At 42.7% G+C, this 14192-nt stretch overlaps 1 protein-coding gene across 2 annotated transcripts in view; it reads left to right on the top strand.

Annotated features, from left to right (window-relative positions):
• The window catches only part of LMCD1 (LIM and cysteine rich domains 1), a 64907-nt gene extending 58279 nt beyond the window's left edge, over positions 1-6628 (top strand). For both annotated transcript variants that reach the window (XM_017874161.1, XM_017874162.1), the window contains 2 exons: positions 3417-3632; positions 5431-6628. In XM_017874161.1, coding sequence (XP_017729650.1) covers positions 3417-3632; positions 5431-5589 — 375 coding nt within the window. In that variant the 3' untranslated portion in view covers positions 5590-6628. The remainder of the gene's footprint in view (positions 1-3416; positions 3633-5430) is intronic.
• The last annotated feature ends 7564 nt before the right edge of the window (positions 6629-14192 follow it).

Raw genomic sequence — 14192 nt, 5'->3', positions numbered from 1 at the left:
AACCAGTGAATGAATGAACATTTGGCAACTTTTGCTGCTCCTGGGAACTGGCATAAGACAGAAATCTAGAGCTCTCACAGAGAACTTCTCCCAGGCACACTCACCCTCTCCACAAAGCCCTAATCCTAACTGAAGCTGAGGAACAACATGAGTTGAGGTTCACCTTGTCATGGTTTCTGAGCAGGCCATTGAAAATGTTACTGGCAGTAAAAGACAGATAAAGGAGCACTGGCTGCCTTAACTGCTGAGAGGCCCTACAGGGAAGCTGCCTCTCATCTTTAGCCGTTGGGCATGCTGCTCCTTTGCCATGCCAGAATGCATGCTCCTGGGAGCCCTCCTAGCCCTTCAGACAATTCCCTGAGTTTAGTCTCCCCACCTGACCCAGCTCAGTTCCCATAGAAAGTCACAGAGCCAAAGGCGGCAGTTTGAATCCCAGCTTGTTTCTTGGCTGTACCCCCCTTCACAAGCTATTTTGTCTCCTTGGGCCTCACTGGTCTTATCTATAAAATGAGTGCATTTCCTATATACCTGCATTTCCTACCCAGAGGATTGCTGTGAGGTAGATAGGAATGTGGTTGATCCCTAGCTCCTTATCCCTCAAAGAGGCCTCTCCTGCTAAGGTGGTCCCTGCCATCCACCCCACAGTCACTCTCCATTCCCTTACTCTGTGATTGTTTTCCTAGTATTTATCACACTCCATGATTATCTCATCTGCTTGTTTATATATTTATTTTCTGCCTCCGTACACACACAGCCCCAGTTTCTCTGAAGGCTGTGGCATTATATGCCTGGGTCACTGCTGTATCCCCAGCATCTAGTCCAGGGCCTAGCACATAGTAGATGCTCAGTAAACAGGGATGAGCCCCTGAAAGGCAAGAGTGTTTTGAAAGCTCCCAAGAACTTTCCACAACTGTCTCTGGAGCCCAACTCTCTGCTGCACTTAGTCTAAACCTGTCTCTAAGGTGCAGACAGATGCATCATCTGCTAGTGTCTTCCACATTCATCTGTTGTCCCCTAAGTAGGAAGTATGAGGTTGGAGGGCAGAGGTTTCCAAATATTCATTGTTGATCTACTATGTGCCTGGCACTGGGGAGATGTGAAAGCAAGCATAGTTGAACGTGGCTCCTGCTCCCAAGGTACTTCCATCTAGTGTAGAAAGAACACGTATCAAATAACCATACAGAGAAAGGTAAGCAGAGAAGCTTTAGTATGGACTTAATTGCCCATGGAAGGAGGTCAGAGAAGATTTCCCAGAACAAAAGATCTTTAAGTCTGAGTTCTGAAGAATGAAAGGGAGTTAATCAAGCAAACAGGAATGGGAACAATGTACCAGACATCCTGAACAGCAAGGGGAAAGGCCTCGTGGCAGGGTGGAGCATTCCTTCATTCAACAACTATTGATGGGGAATTTATGTGTGCGGGGCCCAGTAGAGGGTCCTGGGTCAGAGCAGCAACCAAGCAGCCTCTCTCTGCCCTCTGCAGCTAGCCACTTAGTAGAGGGAACAGATCTAAATTAGATAATTCCATAGGTATTTTAAAAATAATGTTAGCTAACATGCATGGCGTCCTTTTGGGGGATCTGCCAAAATCATGCATGGGTTCCAAATAACATGTAGATACTTGGCCCTGGAGGAGATGGAGCACTCTTTAAACATGGAGAGCTTAGTGACTTCCTTCAAAGAGGATAGTATGGAAAGGCAGAGAAGAGTCACTTTACAGTGGAGAATCTGACAAACACTGCCTCCACCAGAAGGTCAAGATCAACCCCAATGGTGACGAGTGAGGGCGACAGTATGTACCCTTGGTAGGATGTGATGAGAGGAGCAGTTTGCCTCATGATCTTCCTCCCAATGTAGTCATCATAGTAACATCAGGCAAATCTCAACCGAGGGACATTTTACAAAACACCTGACCAGTACTCCTCAAAACTGTCATGGTGGCCAAAAACAAAGTCTGAGAAACTGTCCCAGCCAGGAGGAGCCTCAGGAGACATGACAATTAAATGTAATGTGGGATCCTGGAATAGAAAAAGGACATTGGGTAAAGTTTATGAACACCTGAATAAAGTCTAGACTTTAGTTAATAATAGCATATCAATATTGGTTAATTAATTATGACAAATATACCTTATTAATGTAAGATGTTAAGAACTCAAGAAACTGAGTGTGGACTATATAGAAATTCTCTACTGTTTTTGCAATTTTTCTGTAACTCTATAACTACTCAAATATTATTATTATTATTATTATTATTATTAATTATTATTATTGTTATTTGAGACAAGGTCTCACTCTGTCACCCAGGCCAGAATGCAGTGGCACGATCATAGCTCATTGCAGCCTCAAACTCCTGGGCTCCAGCAGTCCTCCCGCCTCAGCCTGAGTAGCTGGGATTACAGACGAGCACCACCACAATTGGCTAATTTTTAATTTTTTTTGGTTGAGATAGGGTCTTGCTATGTCACCCAGGCTGGTGTCAAACTCCTGGCCTCAAATGATCCTCCTACCTCAGGTTCCCAAAGTGCTAGAATTAAAGGCATAAGCCACCACTTCTAGCCAAAAATATTACTTATTAAATATTATTTAAAACTATTCATGCATGGGTAAAAGATCCATTCAACGTGCAAGGTAAACAAACAGGTTTTAATGTAACCAAGTATGAAAGATTCATTGATGTGCTTTCAGATTTCAGACTGCAACTAACTTGAGAAACTATCCTCTGTCAAATTTTAATATAATATCAAAGAAGAATATCCACAGTTATCTGGAAGGGCTTTTAAAATGCATCTCCCTCCTTTTTCCAACTTTATGTCACTGTGAGTTCAGATTTTCTTCATATATTTCAACCAAAACAACAGCATGCAAAAGATGGGCTGCAGAAGCAGTTATGGGAATCCAGCAATCTTCTGCAAGTCATTGAAGAGATTTGCAAAAATATAAAACAATATCTTAAAATTTTCTTCTCACTACTTTTTTTGTTTTGAAACATATAGTTATTTTAGTAACATATATATGTTAATGTATTAAGGGTTTAGTATTGTTATTTTTAAATGAAAAAATAAATATTTAAATTGTTCTCAGTTTTAATTTCTCTTATGGTAAATATCAATAGCTATTACCCACATGAACAAAACTCTGTGGGGTCTTGATAATTTTTAAGAGTATAAAGGGTACTGTGACCAAACAATTTGGGAATCACTGTGCTAAATAAATAACTTTATTTAGTCCTCATGAATAGCCTGTTAGGTAGGCAATATTATTGTGCCGCTTTGCAGATGACAAAACTGAGGGATGGAGAGGTATAGTGACTTGCCCAAGGTTACCCAGGAAGTAGAGAGACTGGAGCTGGAATTCGAACCCATGTCACTGTGCTCTCCTGACTTCCTTGTCTCCTGTGGTCTTTCCCCATCGTTCCAGGTCTGCGAGCTCTGCAAGGGAGTGGCCCCTCCTGACAGCCCCGTGGTCTACTCGGACAGGGCAGGTTACAGCAAGCAGTGGCACCCCACCTGCTTTGTGTGTGCCAAGTGCTCCGAGCCGCTGGTGGACCTCATCTACTTCTGGAAGGATGGTGCACCCTGGTGCGGCCGCCATTACTGCGAGAGTCTGCGGCCCCGGTGCTCCGGCTGCGATGAGGTGGGAGATAGTGGCTAGATGGGCTGGGGGGCTTGAGGGACACTGCTGAGGGTAAGAGCCCAGAGGCCAAGAGGAGTACGGCTTTGTGGATGATGTGTTCTACAGATTGGGAAACTGAAGTCAGGCCTCACTGCATGCTCTCAACCTTCATTTTCTCATCTGCAAAATGAGGCAGAAAACCATGGGATTGTTGGGAGGGATCAGACACAGTGCCAGTGAATCTTGTCCTCCGCATAATACCTAGCACTTAGTAAGTACTCAGAACATACCAGGGTGAACCAGGAGGCATTGCCCATGTTCAAACCTGTATCTGCATCTATTATTATTATAGTCATGTGGCTACCTAACTCCGGAGGCTCAGTTGAGCCTCAGTTTTACTACTTATGAAATAGGGATGAGACCAGCACCCATCCCATAGAGTGGCTATAAGGATAAATGAGATAATGCATGAAAATGCTTGCCACAGGGCCTGACCTAGGAACTTATACATGGTAGCAGCTGTTAGTCTTACGATAATATACTATAACAATAATGAGATTTAACATTAATGTGACACGATACTATACGATATGATAGAGATGCTATGAAAGGGATTCAAGTCTCTCATACTGGTTTCACGAAAGTAACTCTTAGGTGTATTAACAATGGCAATACCAATTATGATCATAGTAAGTACTGTTTGCATGCCTTTGGTTGCAGGCAATATTACTGACTTCATCTTTGGCAAGTATGAAAGTTAGAAATGCCTTCTTTATATTGAACCAACACCTATTTTCTACCACCTTCTATGAATTGGTCACCATATGAAGTTAAGACCCTGTAGTTCTCTTACCTAATAACTGTTATTAAGTGATATTAAGAAGAAAAAGAACTGTCACAGGCCTACCCTGGAGCCTGATTTTTGAGGTGACAACAGTATATGCACAATAACAATTCTCCATCATTTATTAGGAGCTTACAGTGGGTCAGTAATTTGCTACATACTTTATGTACAACATGCCATTTATATCACAACAATCCTTTAGGGAGAGATAAACATGATTTTTTCTCATTTCATATTTAAGAAAAGTGCAGCTCTAAAAGGTCAGTGCTAATCAGATGTCCCTGACTTTGTGTCAGTCAACATTCTAAGCCTTTCATATGTAGTTGGCCATTTGGAAATCATGGAACTTTATGGGATGGAAAGTATTTGTATCCCCATTTTACAGATGTGGAAGCTGAGGCACAGGGCGATTAAGTAATTTGCCCAAAGTCACAAAGCTGGTAGAGGTCTTAAGTGAAAACTCATACCCAGTTCCTGTTTGACTCCAATACTAGAAGGCCCATTAAACATTATGTTCCTCTGCACTTCCTGAGCCTCAGGGGATCCTTACCATGTGTCTATTCCAAGAGTTACTTCCTTCCAAGCCCAAGTGACCCTCTGTACTCTTGCTCTTGATGATTGGCCATTGGCCGCTTATCTTTCCTTAAGCTTTCTTCACCAGGGTGTGTAATCCCACCTTGGAACTAAACTTTAGATTTGGCCCAAAGAGTATCACAGATGCTAGATAAGTAAAACCTGCCTGTGGTGGAGAATTTTTTTTTTTTATTCCATCTGAGAAGCTAAGATGCAACCACAACCTTCACCAAATACTATCCTTACTGCCTCAAATTTATGCCAGATTTTTCCACTAAGGCTTTTAAAGGTTAAAACAAGAATAGGATGGGATGAACCACCACCCTATAACTTGTCCTAGATATACCATCTCTACCTAGGGACAGAAACTGAGTCATGCATTTCTCCTGCTTCCCTTCCCAGATAATATTCTCTGAGGACTACCAGCGTGTGGAAGATCTGGCCTGGCACCGGAAGCACTTTGTCTGTGAGGGCTGTGAGCAGCTGCTGAGTGGCCGGGCATACATTGTCACTAAGGGTCAGCTTCTGTGCCCAACTTGCAGCAAGTCCAAACGCTCCTGAAGGGCTGCCCACTCACAGCCAGAATCCACAGGATCCCACTGAGAAGGAGAGCCAGGTGTGCTGAGACCATCCTAAGGGGCCGACGTGACAGCAAGCAAGTGACATAAACAGTGATTTGCTTTTCAGTGAGAATATATATATCATATATTACATAAGATATATATATGATATATATATTCTAGGTTGGGTGGTGGTAGATCCTTGAGGGTCAGTAGTTTCAAAGCCATAACTATTCTAAATCTTAGGATGGAGTTCCTTTTCTTTCTGTTGTTTCCCAGCTACAACCAACTAAAGACACAAATGGCGTTCTGCAAGGGGACTCTGGGAGGAGTTTTCCAGAATGCAATTCCGAGTGAGCAAATCGCATAGCTGTAAAATGTGCGTGCTTTTTTGTGGACGCAGGAGCTCCTCCAGGAGCAGGCTGGGATCCCAACTATCGCTTGTTGCCTCTTTTTCAAGTGGAATTTGAATTTTAAATAAACAACATTTTTGGCATGATAAACATATCAATAAAAGTTTTGTGAATTCCACATACACCCTCATCTAATTATTTACACCATGGCAGTGATTTTGCAACATCTATTTAACTCCACGACCCTGAATGCCAGTGCTGGCAGAAAATATGGTAAAATACTAATGAGCCTCTCTATCAAGGTATCTCATCAGACTTCCACTGGGATGTAGGCTTTGGGACAGAACCCCGCCCCATCTACCTATTCACAATACTCCCAGATCACTAATGTAACAAAGGTGTCATGGTTTATGGTACACTAAAAAGTGGCCTGCTGGGAACCGATGAGCTTCTCTTTAGCCAGGTACCTGACTCAGCTGCCCTCAGAGCCCAGGCAGATAGTGAATGAACCCCTCTGGGAATAAGACCAGTACTGGGGAGCCGCTGAACAGGGGCCACCTGAGCTCCAGCAATGGGTGCCACATGGGACATGGTGACTAATGTGGGCAGATCTTTAAAAATACAGCACTTTTTCAAATGCCAAAATAATGGGAAATAAAATTTTTTTCAATAAAAATTAATCTAAAAAATTAATGCCACTTTTATGAGAAATCTCAATTTTTAATGTTGCCAACTAAACATTGAATGAGTTAAGTAGAATAGGTCTTTGGGCCAAATTGTATCTCCATTTTATGGTCTCTCTGAACATTTTCAGCTCTTAAATTAATTTCTTTCCCACAATTTCTAAGAAAAACATATTTTTTTCTACTGGGAGTATAAGGATGAAAAAGACACAAGTCCTCGGAGCTTACAGTCTGGTCGCCAGTGGTTTTCTTTCTTGAACTTCCTCATCTGCTGCCAGGTTTCTTTAACCTCACCATCCAAATTTTGCTCTGACCATCTTGTACCTAGAAAACCCCCACTCGTGTGCTTTGTAAATTTCACCAAAGCCATTGCTATATCCTCCCAAGGCAGTGGTTTTCTGCTCCCAGCTGCCTTCTCTAGTCACCCTCAGTTTCCTAGTTATGTTCATTTTCTCAAAGATAAGTTTCAAGTGTGTCATTTCCTTCACTCAATCTCCATAGCTCTTCATTGCCTGCCAAGTCAACAACCAAGTCCTCATGGACATTTGAATCCTTCCAAAACTTGGCTTTGTTGTCTTTCTGGCCTTGGAGCCCTTTATTTCCCTAGATTTCCAGTTCCCTGTTCTTCCTAAGCATGCAGAAGCTCCCTCTGATCAAGCCCTTCCCTTTGCCTTTGCTAGCTGAGGACTGGCTACCTGAAGACCAACTCTGGCTGTTGAAATTCTATTCATCCTATAAGGTGCTTCTCAAGCATAACCTGCTTCTCTGGCACTTTCCTGAAGCACTGGTGAAATATTCACCAATGCATCATTCATTCATCCATTCCACAGATATTCAGTGAGCACATCAAAGTTCCAATTCCCATGCTGAATATAGGGGATATGGCGTGCACAAAAAGAACAGTGACCCCTACACCCATAGATGTTATGGTCTGTGGGGGAGATGGACCTCAAGCAAATACTCTCACAAGTCAATGCAAAATTACACCTACTGTGCATGCTATAAAAGGAAGATTTGTGTTACTATAATACATGTAAACTGGACTTAGGAATATCGAGAGAGGTGCCCCTGGGAAAGTGACACTTGAACTGGGCTGTAAAGGATGAGTAGCCTTGTTAGGCATAGTGGCTTAGGCCTGTATTCTCAGCACTTTGGGAGGCCAAGGCAGGTGGATTACTTGAGCCTAGGAGTTTGAGACCAGCCTGGGCAACATGGCAAAACTCCATCCCTACAAAAGTACAAAAGTAGCTGGCATGGTGGCACACCTGTAGTGTCAGTTACTCTAGAGGATAACCTGAGCCCCATAAGTCAAGGTTGCAGTGAGCCATGATCATGCCACTGCACTCCAGCCTGGGTGACAGAGCAAGACCCTGTTTCCAAAAATAAAAATTAAAAAAATTTAAAAAAATGGGTTACCTCTAAGTTGGCAAAGAGGGAAAGGACAATGGTTAAAGATGAATACATGGATGCATGTGCAAAGGCCCTGTGGTGGAAGCCCCACCAGTTTATTCAACACCTATTTGCTGGTGTTGGAGATACAGTAGTGAACATGGCCCGTGGATGGAACTGAAAGAAGACTGGTGTGGCAAGAGCACAGAGCATGGTGAGGAGGGTGGGCCTGGGGCATGAGAGGTAGGCATGGCCAGCCTGCTCCCGTTTTGGAGCAATTCAAGACTGGTCTCTGTCCGAGGAGCAAGGGGGACCCTTCAAAAATCTTTAAGCAGGAGCTGGTGATAGCTGGACAGGGAGATCATGAGATACATCATCTCTTCTCTGTTGAAACCCCAGCACAATGCCTGATTGACTTTGTCCACTGTGTCACACCATCATGGATGGGCATTATCTCTGACAACAGTCCCCACGGGGCACCATCCAGAGCCTGCCCCTGCCTTTCTCATGTCTATTAATGACACCCATCCTTGCTTTTGGAGCACCTGAATCATCTCTGGCACTCGCCTTCATATCTGATGGGTCACTCAGTCCAGTCCTTTCTCTCCATCCTCTCACTCCATCCCAAAAGTCATATCTCACCTTGAACAAATGTTCAGACTGACAAGTCTCCCCTACAGGAACTCACCCTTTCCACCCACCACTTCCAGATGAATTGCTCAGAAACACAACCCTCATCTTGCACTCTCCTCTTAAAGAACAATCAGGGGCTCCCTGTTGCACACACAGAAAAAAATTGAAACTATTTTACCTTGCAATCAAGTTTATTTTTCCTACCCCAACTCTCCTTCCTTCCTGTTATCCTTTCAGAAGCCAAATGGGCAGCTTGCAGTCACAGTATGTGCCCCTGCTTTCCTCACCTCTGTACCATCACTCAGGCTGTGCCTTTTGCCTGGAATTCCCCACAATTAAACACTGTGTTTAATTGCTGCCTCTGTGGGGGGGCTGCAGTAGCTGAGTGGGATTCTGTACCAGAATTGGAAAGATCCATGTTAACTCTTGCCTGATTCTATCTCCCATGTCAGCAGGAAGAGGGGCTGTCATTCCCACCCCTCCCACTCTCTAGGAAGATTTTCCTCTCTCATCCTTCCCTTGGGGTGTTTTAGGTGCCCTTTATCTGTAACCTCATAATATCCCAGGCTTACAATAATTCTTCCACGGCCTTTATTGTGCTATAATTATTTGTTCATGAAAGCCTTCCCCTATGAACTTCTAAAGAATAATTGTATTATCTTTATTTCCCCAACTCTTAGTACAAATCCTGGCAACTAAATGAAAGAACAAACAACCTGGGGTTCTGGGAAGGTTCGTCTTTGCTGATGGCACTGGGTTCCAAAAGGACCGAGGTCAAATATAAAAATTTCAGATTGAGATGAGGTAGACACTGCTGGCGGCCTACACGTTGCCACTCCACTCCACTTCCTTCTTCCTGGTGGCAAGGAAGCGGTGGATGGAGAGGGTGAGTTCCTGTCAGGGAGACTTGTCAGTGTGAGCAGAAAATGTTCAAAGTGAGATATGACTTTGGGGATGGAGACAAAGGGAGGATGGAGAGAAAGGACTGGACTGAGAGAAGAGCTCACTCCCCTTTATGTAAATTTGCTTTGCCAACCTTGTCGGTAGCTGGAGAAAGGCCATGCGCCTCTAATACCAGCCACTGGGGCTTGTGCTTTGGGAGGGTCTTAGAAAAGTGTTCTTCCTTAATGAAAGAAGATACTGTGCATTAAATAGCCCTGCTTTTGTTTTATTTTCTTTTGATAGAATGTCAAACTTAAGAAAAAAGTTACAAGAAGAGAACAAAGAGCCATTGGAGGGTGTTGCTGACACAATGCTTTATCACTCTTGAATATTTTCGTGTGTAATTCCTACAAATAAGGACATTCTCCCACATAACCATCAAAATCAGGAAGTTAACACTGATGCGTTTCTACCATGAAATCCTCAGATCCAATTCACGTATCACCAGCTGTCCCAATAATGTCTTTTTTTTTTTTTTTTTTTTTTTTTTGAGACGGAGTCTCGCTCTGTCACCCAGGCTGGAGTGCAGTGGCTGGATCTCAGCTCACTGCAAGCTCCGCCTCCCGGGTTTACGCCATTCTCCTGCTTCAGCCTCCCAAGTAGCTGGGACTACAAGCGCCTGCCACCTCGCCCGGCTAGTTTTTTATATTTTTTAGTAGAGACGGGGTTTCACCGTGTTAGCCAGGATGGTCTCGATCTCCTGACCTTGTGATCCGCCCGTCTCGGCCTCCCAAAGTGCTGGGATTACAGGCTTGAGCCACCGCGCCCGGCCAATAATGTCTTTTATAAGAAAACATTCAGTCAAAGATCACTCATTCCATTTGGTTATCTTGTCTCTTTATTCTTCAGTTTGGAAGTGTTCTTTGTTCTTTCCTGAATGTTCATGAGCTTGACATCTTAGAAGATTAAAGGTTGTTTAAAGTTGTTGAGTTAAATATCCATTAAATTAGGTTTGTCAGATATTTCCTCGAAATTAGATTCAGGTTATGCATTTTTTGGTAGGAATACCACAGAAGTGATGTTTTCTTTCTGTTGCATCCAATCAGATGACACAGGATTTTGATTTGTTCCATTACTGTTGACATTAATTTTGAACACTTGATAATGCCAGTATCAGCCAGATTTTTCCATTGTGAAGTCATTCTCTTGTCCTTTGTATTTAATAAGTGTGTTTAGGGACTTTGGGACTATGTCAATATCCTGTTCTTCATCAAAATTCCACCCATCGAACTAATTACTATTATGATAGTTGCCAAATGTTGGTTTTTCTAATTCAATCATTTCTTTAGTGTTTATTAGCATTCTACTGTAAGGAAAAGTACTATCTTCTCCCCATTTATTAATTCACTTACTTACATCAGTTTGGAGTTACGGATTTCTGTTTTACTAAATTGTTTATAATTGATTACCATCCTTATTTATTTTAATGCTCAAATTGTCCCAAATTATGGCCAAAGAAAGCTCCTTCAAACTGGTTGCTATGTCCTTTGAACATGGCCCATCATTCTTTAAACACATTTTACATGTGGCACAATAACGTGCTTCATACCCATCCTGTATTTTTCCTGCCCCATCTTTGAAATCAGTAATTTCTCAAGGATTTCCTTCTTAATCTGGCTGTTGTTGTGTTGGAACTCCTGGTACCACCTTAGAACCTTAAGGAGACAAGCGAACCAAGCCAATAAGCTTTCCATGATGCTGCTTAGAGTTAAACAGAGCCTAGGCACTGAGTTATGTCATGGAGACAGTGAACTAACTTCTAGACTGCTTGCTACATGAGACAATTGATTTTCTTGTTTTCTACATAGGGCAGTACATTTCCTCATTTTGAAATATATTTCTTCAACATATAGCTTTTCATTAGTGTCAATTATAACCAAAAACAATGTGACAGACACCCGAGATGTTTTACATTGTAGCTTGGGTGAATTAAACATTTCTGAAACCATTACACTTCCTAGTTTATTTGGATTTCTTTAAGTTGACAAATAAAAATTGCATATGTTTATGGTCTATAACATGGTGTTTTGATATATGTATACACTGTGGAATGGCTAAATCAAGCTAACATATCCATTACCTCACATAGTTATTTTTTGTAGTGAGAACATTTTTAAAATATTGTCTTAGCAATTTTCAATCAAGCCTGTCCCATGGAGACACAAGCAATAGTGACACGAGTGCTTGACTCGCTGGGTTATCGGGCTTTGGCTCCAAATGTTTGGCTTCAAATATGAGAAAGTTACATGAAAAATGAAACTATGCAATGGCATGGCTGTTGGTCATTCACATCTCTCTCTGCCAAGAATGGAGATGATGCTCTTGAAGGAAGAAATGTGTTTTCTCCTTTTTCTCAACTGGTATTTGCCTTAGGTCAGATTCTACTAGTTTAAAGCAAAACGATCTCCTGGTCTGATTCTCTTGGGTCTCTAGTAATGGAAACTGCAAGGATCAGCATAAAGTATTTCTTTGTTCTGACCTTGGTACAACATTGCTTCTTGAAAAATGAAAGTATTTGGATGTGCAGACAGAAGCAATTTTATTCAGGTCTCCCTTGTTGCAAATGAAGGAAGGCCAATTCAAACTGGTTTAAACCTAAAAAAAAAAAAAGTGAGAGGGGATTTGCATTCTAGAATCTGTTTTCTAGTCAGAAAGTGCAGAAGAAGGGCTACCTTCAGGAACAATTGGATACAGTAGTTCAAATTACAAGTTAAGTCTCTGCTTCTTTTCTCCATCTCTATTCTGTTTTCCTTCACATTGGCTTTATTCTTAGGCAGGCTTACCCAGACAGCCACCAGCGGCAGCTGGGCTCACTTTTGTCCTTGGAGCCAGTGAGCCCCGTGGAAAAGGAGCTTCTCTTTCTGGGGCTTCCCAGGGGTGACTTTGATCAGCCAACAAGGGTCAGTCCTATGCTTATCCCTTGACCAATCTCTGTGCCCAGAGGGTGGGGTACTCTGATTGGCAATGCCTTCATCGTGGGCCAACCACTGTGGGGAAGGGGGAGGGATTAGAGAAGACAGCCACACCCAAATCTCATGAAACAGTCCCCCTTATTTAAAAAAGTCCCTGTGAGAGCAACAGGAGCAAAGCACAGAGAAGAAGCCATCTTGGAGAAGCTGGAAGAGAACTGACCCAAAGAATCCAAGAGACTAAGACTGTGCAGGGTTGGGGAATGGAAGCTCACACAGGAGGCCTGGGCAGAGCTGCAGCAGAGCCAGGAGAGAAGCCAAGTGGCACCGCTCATCTTGAAGTAATTATAATGCCACTAAAATTCTCATTTGTCTTAATTTTTTTTAATTACTGGCAAGATAAGGCAAATGTTTCTAAAGGCCTAAATAAAATGATATTCCCTGAAGGAAAAGTCCAGAGGGTTTTATTGTGGCCTTATTTTTTTTCTTTTTCTATGAAAGATGATGGAGACTTACTAAACTGTTTTTATGGGGAAAGTTTAGCAAATGTGAAGGATGTACTTCCATGAGTTCAAATATGGAAAGTTTTAAAATAGAAGAGTGACACAAGCAGCTAATGATCCCAATATGTTAGAGTATGCAGGCTGCTGGCTCAGGTTCCGGTTTTTAATCAAATATATAAATTATGAAATATTGTTACAAGGAATCGCAAGCCTTTGCCCTACAAGGGAATGGTTTGTGCTTCAGTTGACAGGAGAGCTCTGTGGAGTTCATCTTCTGCTGATAAGGGGACAGGGAGAAGGAGCAGACGGACAGGCATCCTTGGCCCACACAAGGGGACCATCCAGTGCCAAAGCTAGAGGGAAGAGCATGCTCCAACCAAAGCCCCGGGCCAAATAGAACAGTGTTTGTCTGTTCAGTACGTTGACTGTGTGGTCTCTGTCTGCAGGAGAGGTGTCTGTGACATCTTGGGCCACAGCAAATAAGTTGAGCTTTCAGCTTATTTCCACCTGAAAGGCCTTCCTTCCAGCTGCCTCTGGCTTCCAAGTTTAACACAAGCTCTCCCCACTTTAGGAAGGCCCACTGATTCCTCCAGATATTCCTTTAGGTTCTCAGAATCTCAACTGACTATGTAATAAATTTGGCCCTTGATCACACCATACCCACATCAGACCCCATGTTTTGTCTTCTGAACAATGGGAAGCTCACTCACTTATTAGTAGATTCTTGTATTCATTCAGTCACTGGGCATTTACTCAGCACCTACTATGCCCCAAGCACTGTGCTAGGCCTTGGAAGTCCAATAGTGGACACAGCAGACACGGCTCTTGTTCTTAAGGAGTGATGGTCTATCAGGGGAGAGCAACAAGTAGACAATTATCTACTCAGACAGGCCTGAATCCCAGCAGAATCCCACCTTATGTTCCTTTCCACGGTATCCCTCAGCCTCCCACAGATATTGCAGGAGTAGTCTTTCCCACTCACTGACCAAGTAGATTCAACAGGCCTGGCAGTGTAGCATTGTTATTAACAGCATGGACTTAGGAGCTAGACTGCCTCAGATTCTAATCCCAGCACCTTAGATCAGTCATTTCACTTTGTCCCCAGGTTTCTCCATTATAAAATGGAGATAGTAATGGTGTTACTTTATGAGGTTGTTCTGAAGATTTAATAGGTTTATGCATGTTTAAAAGA

Source organism: Rhinopithecus bieti, unplaced genomic scaffold, assembly GCF_001698545.2.
Source record: "Rhinopithecus bieti isolate Rb0 unplaced genomic scaffold, ASM169854v2 scaffold_7049, whole genome shotgun sequence".
In the NCBI taxonomy this organism is placed as follows: Eukaryota; Metazoa; Chordata; class Mammalia; order Primates; family Cercopithecidae; genus Rhinopithecus; species Rhinopithecus bieti.
The sequence above is the reverse complement of the archived record's forward strand: the minus strand, read 5'-3'. Positions and strand labels throughout refer to the sequence as shown.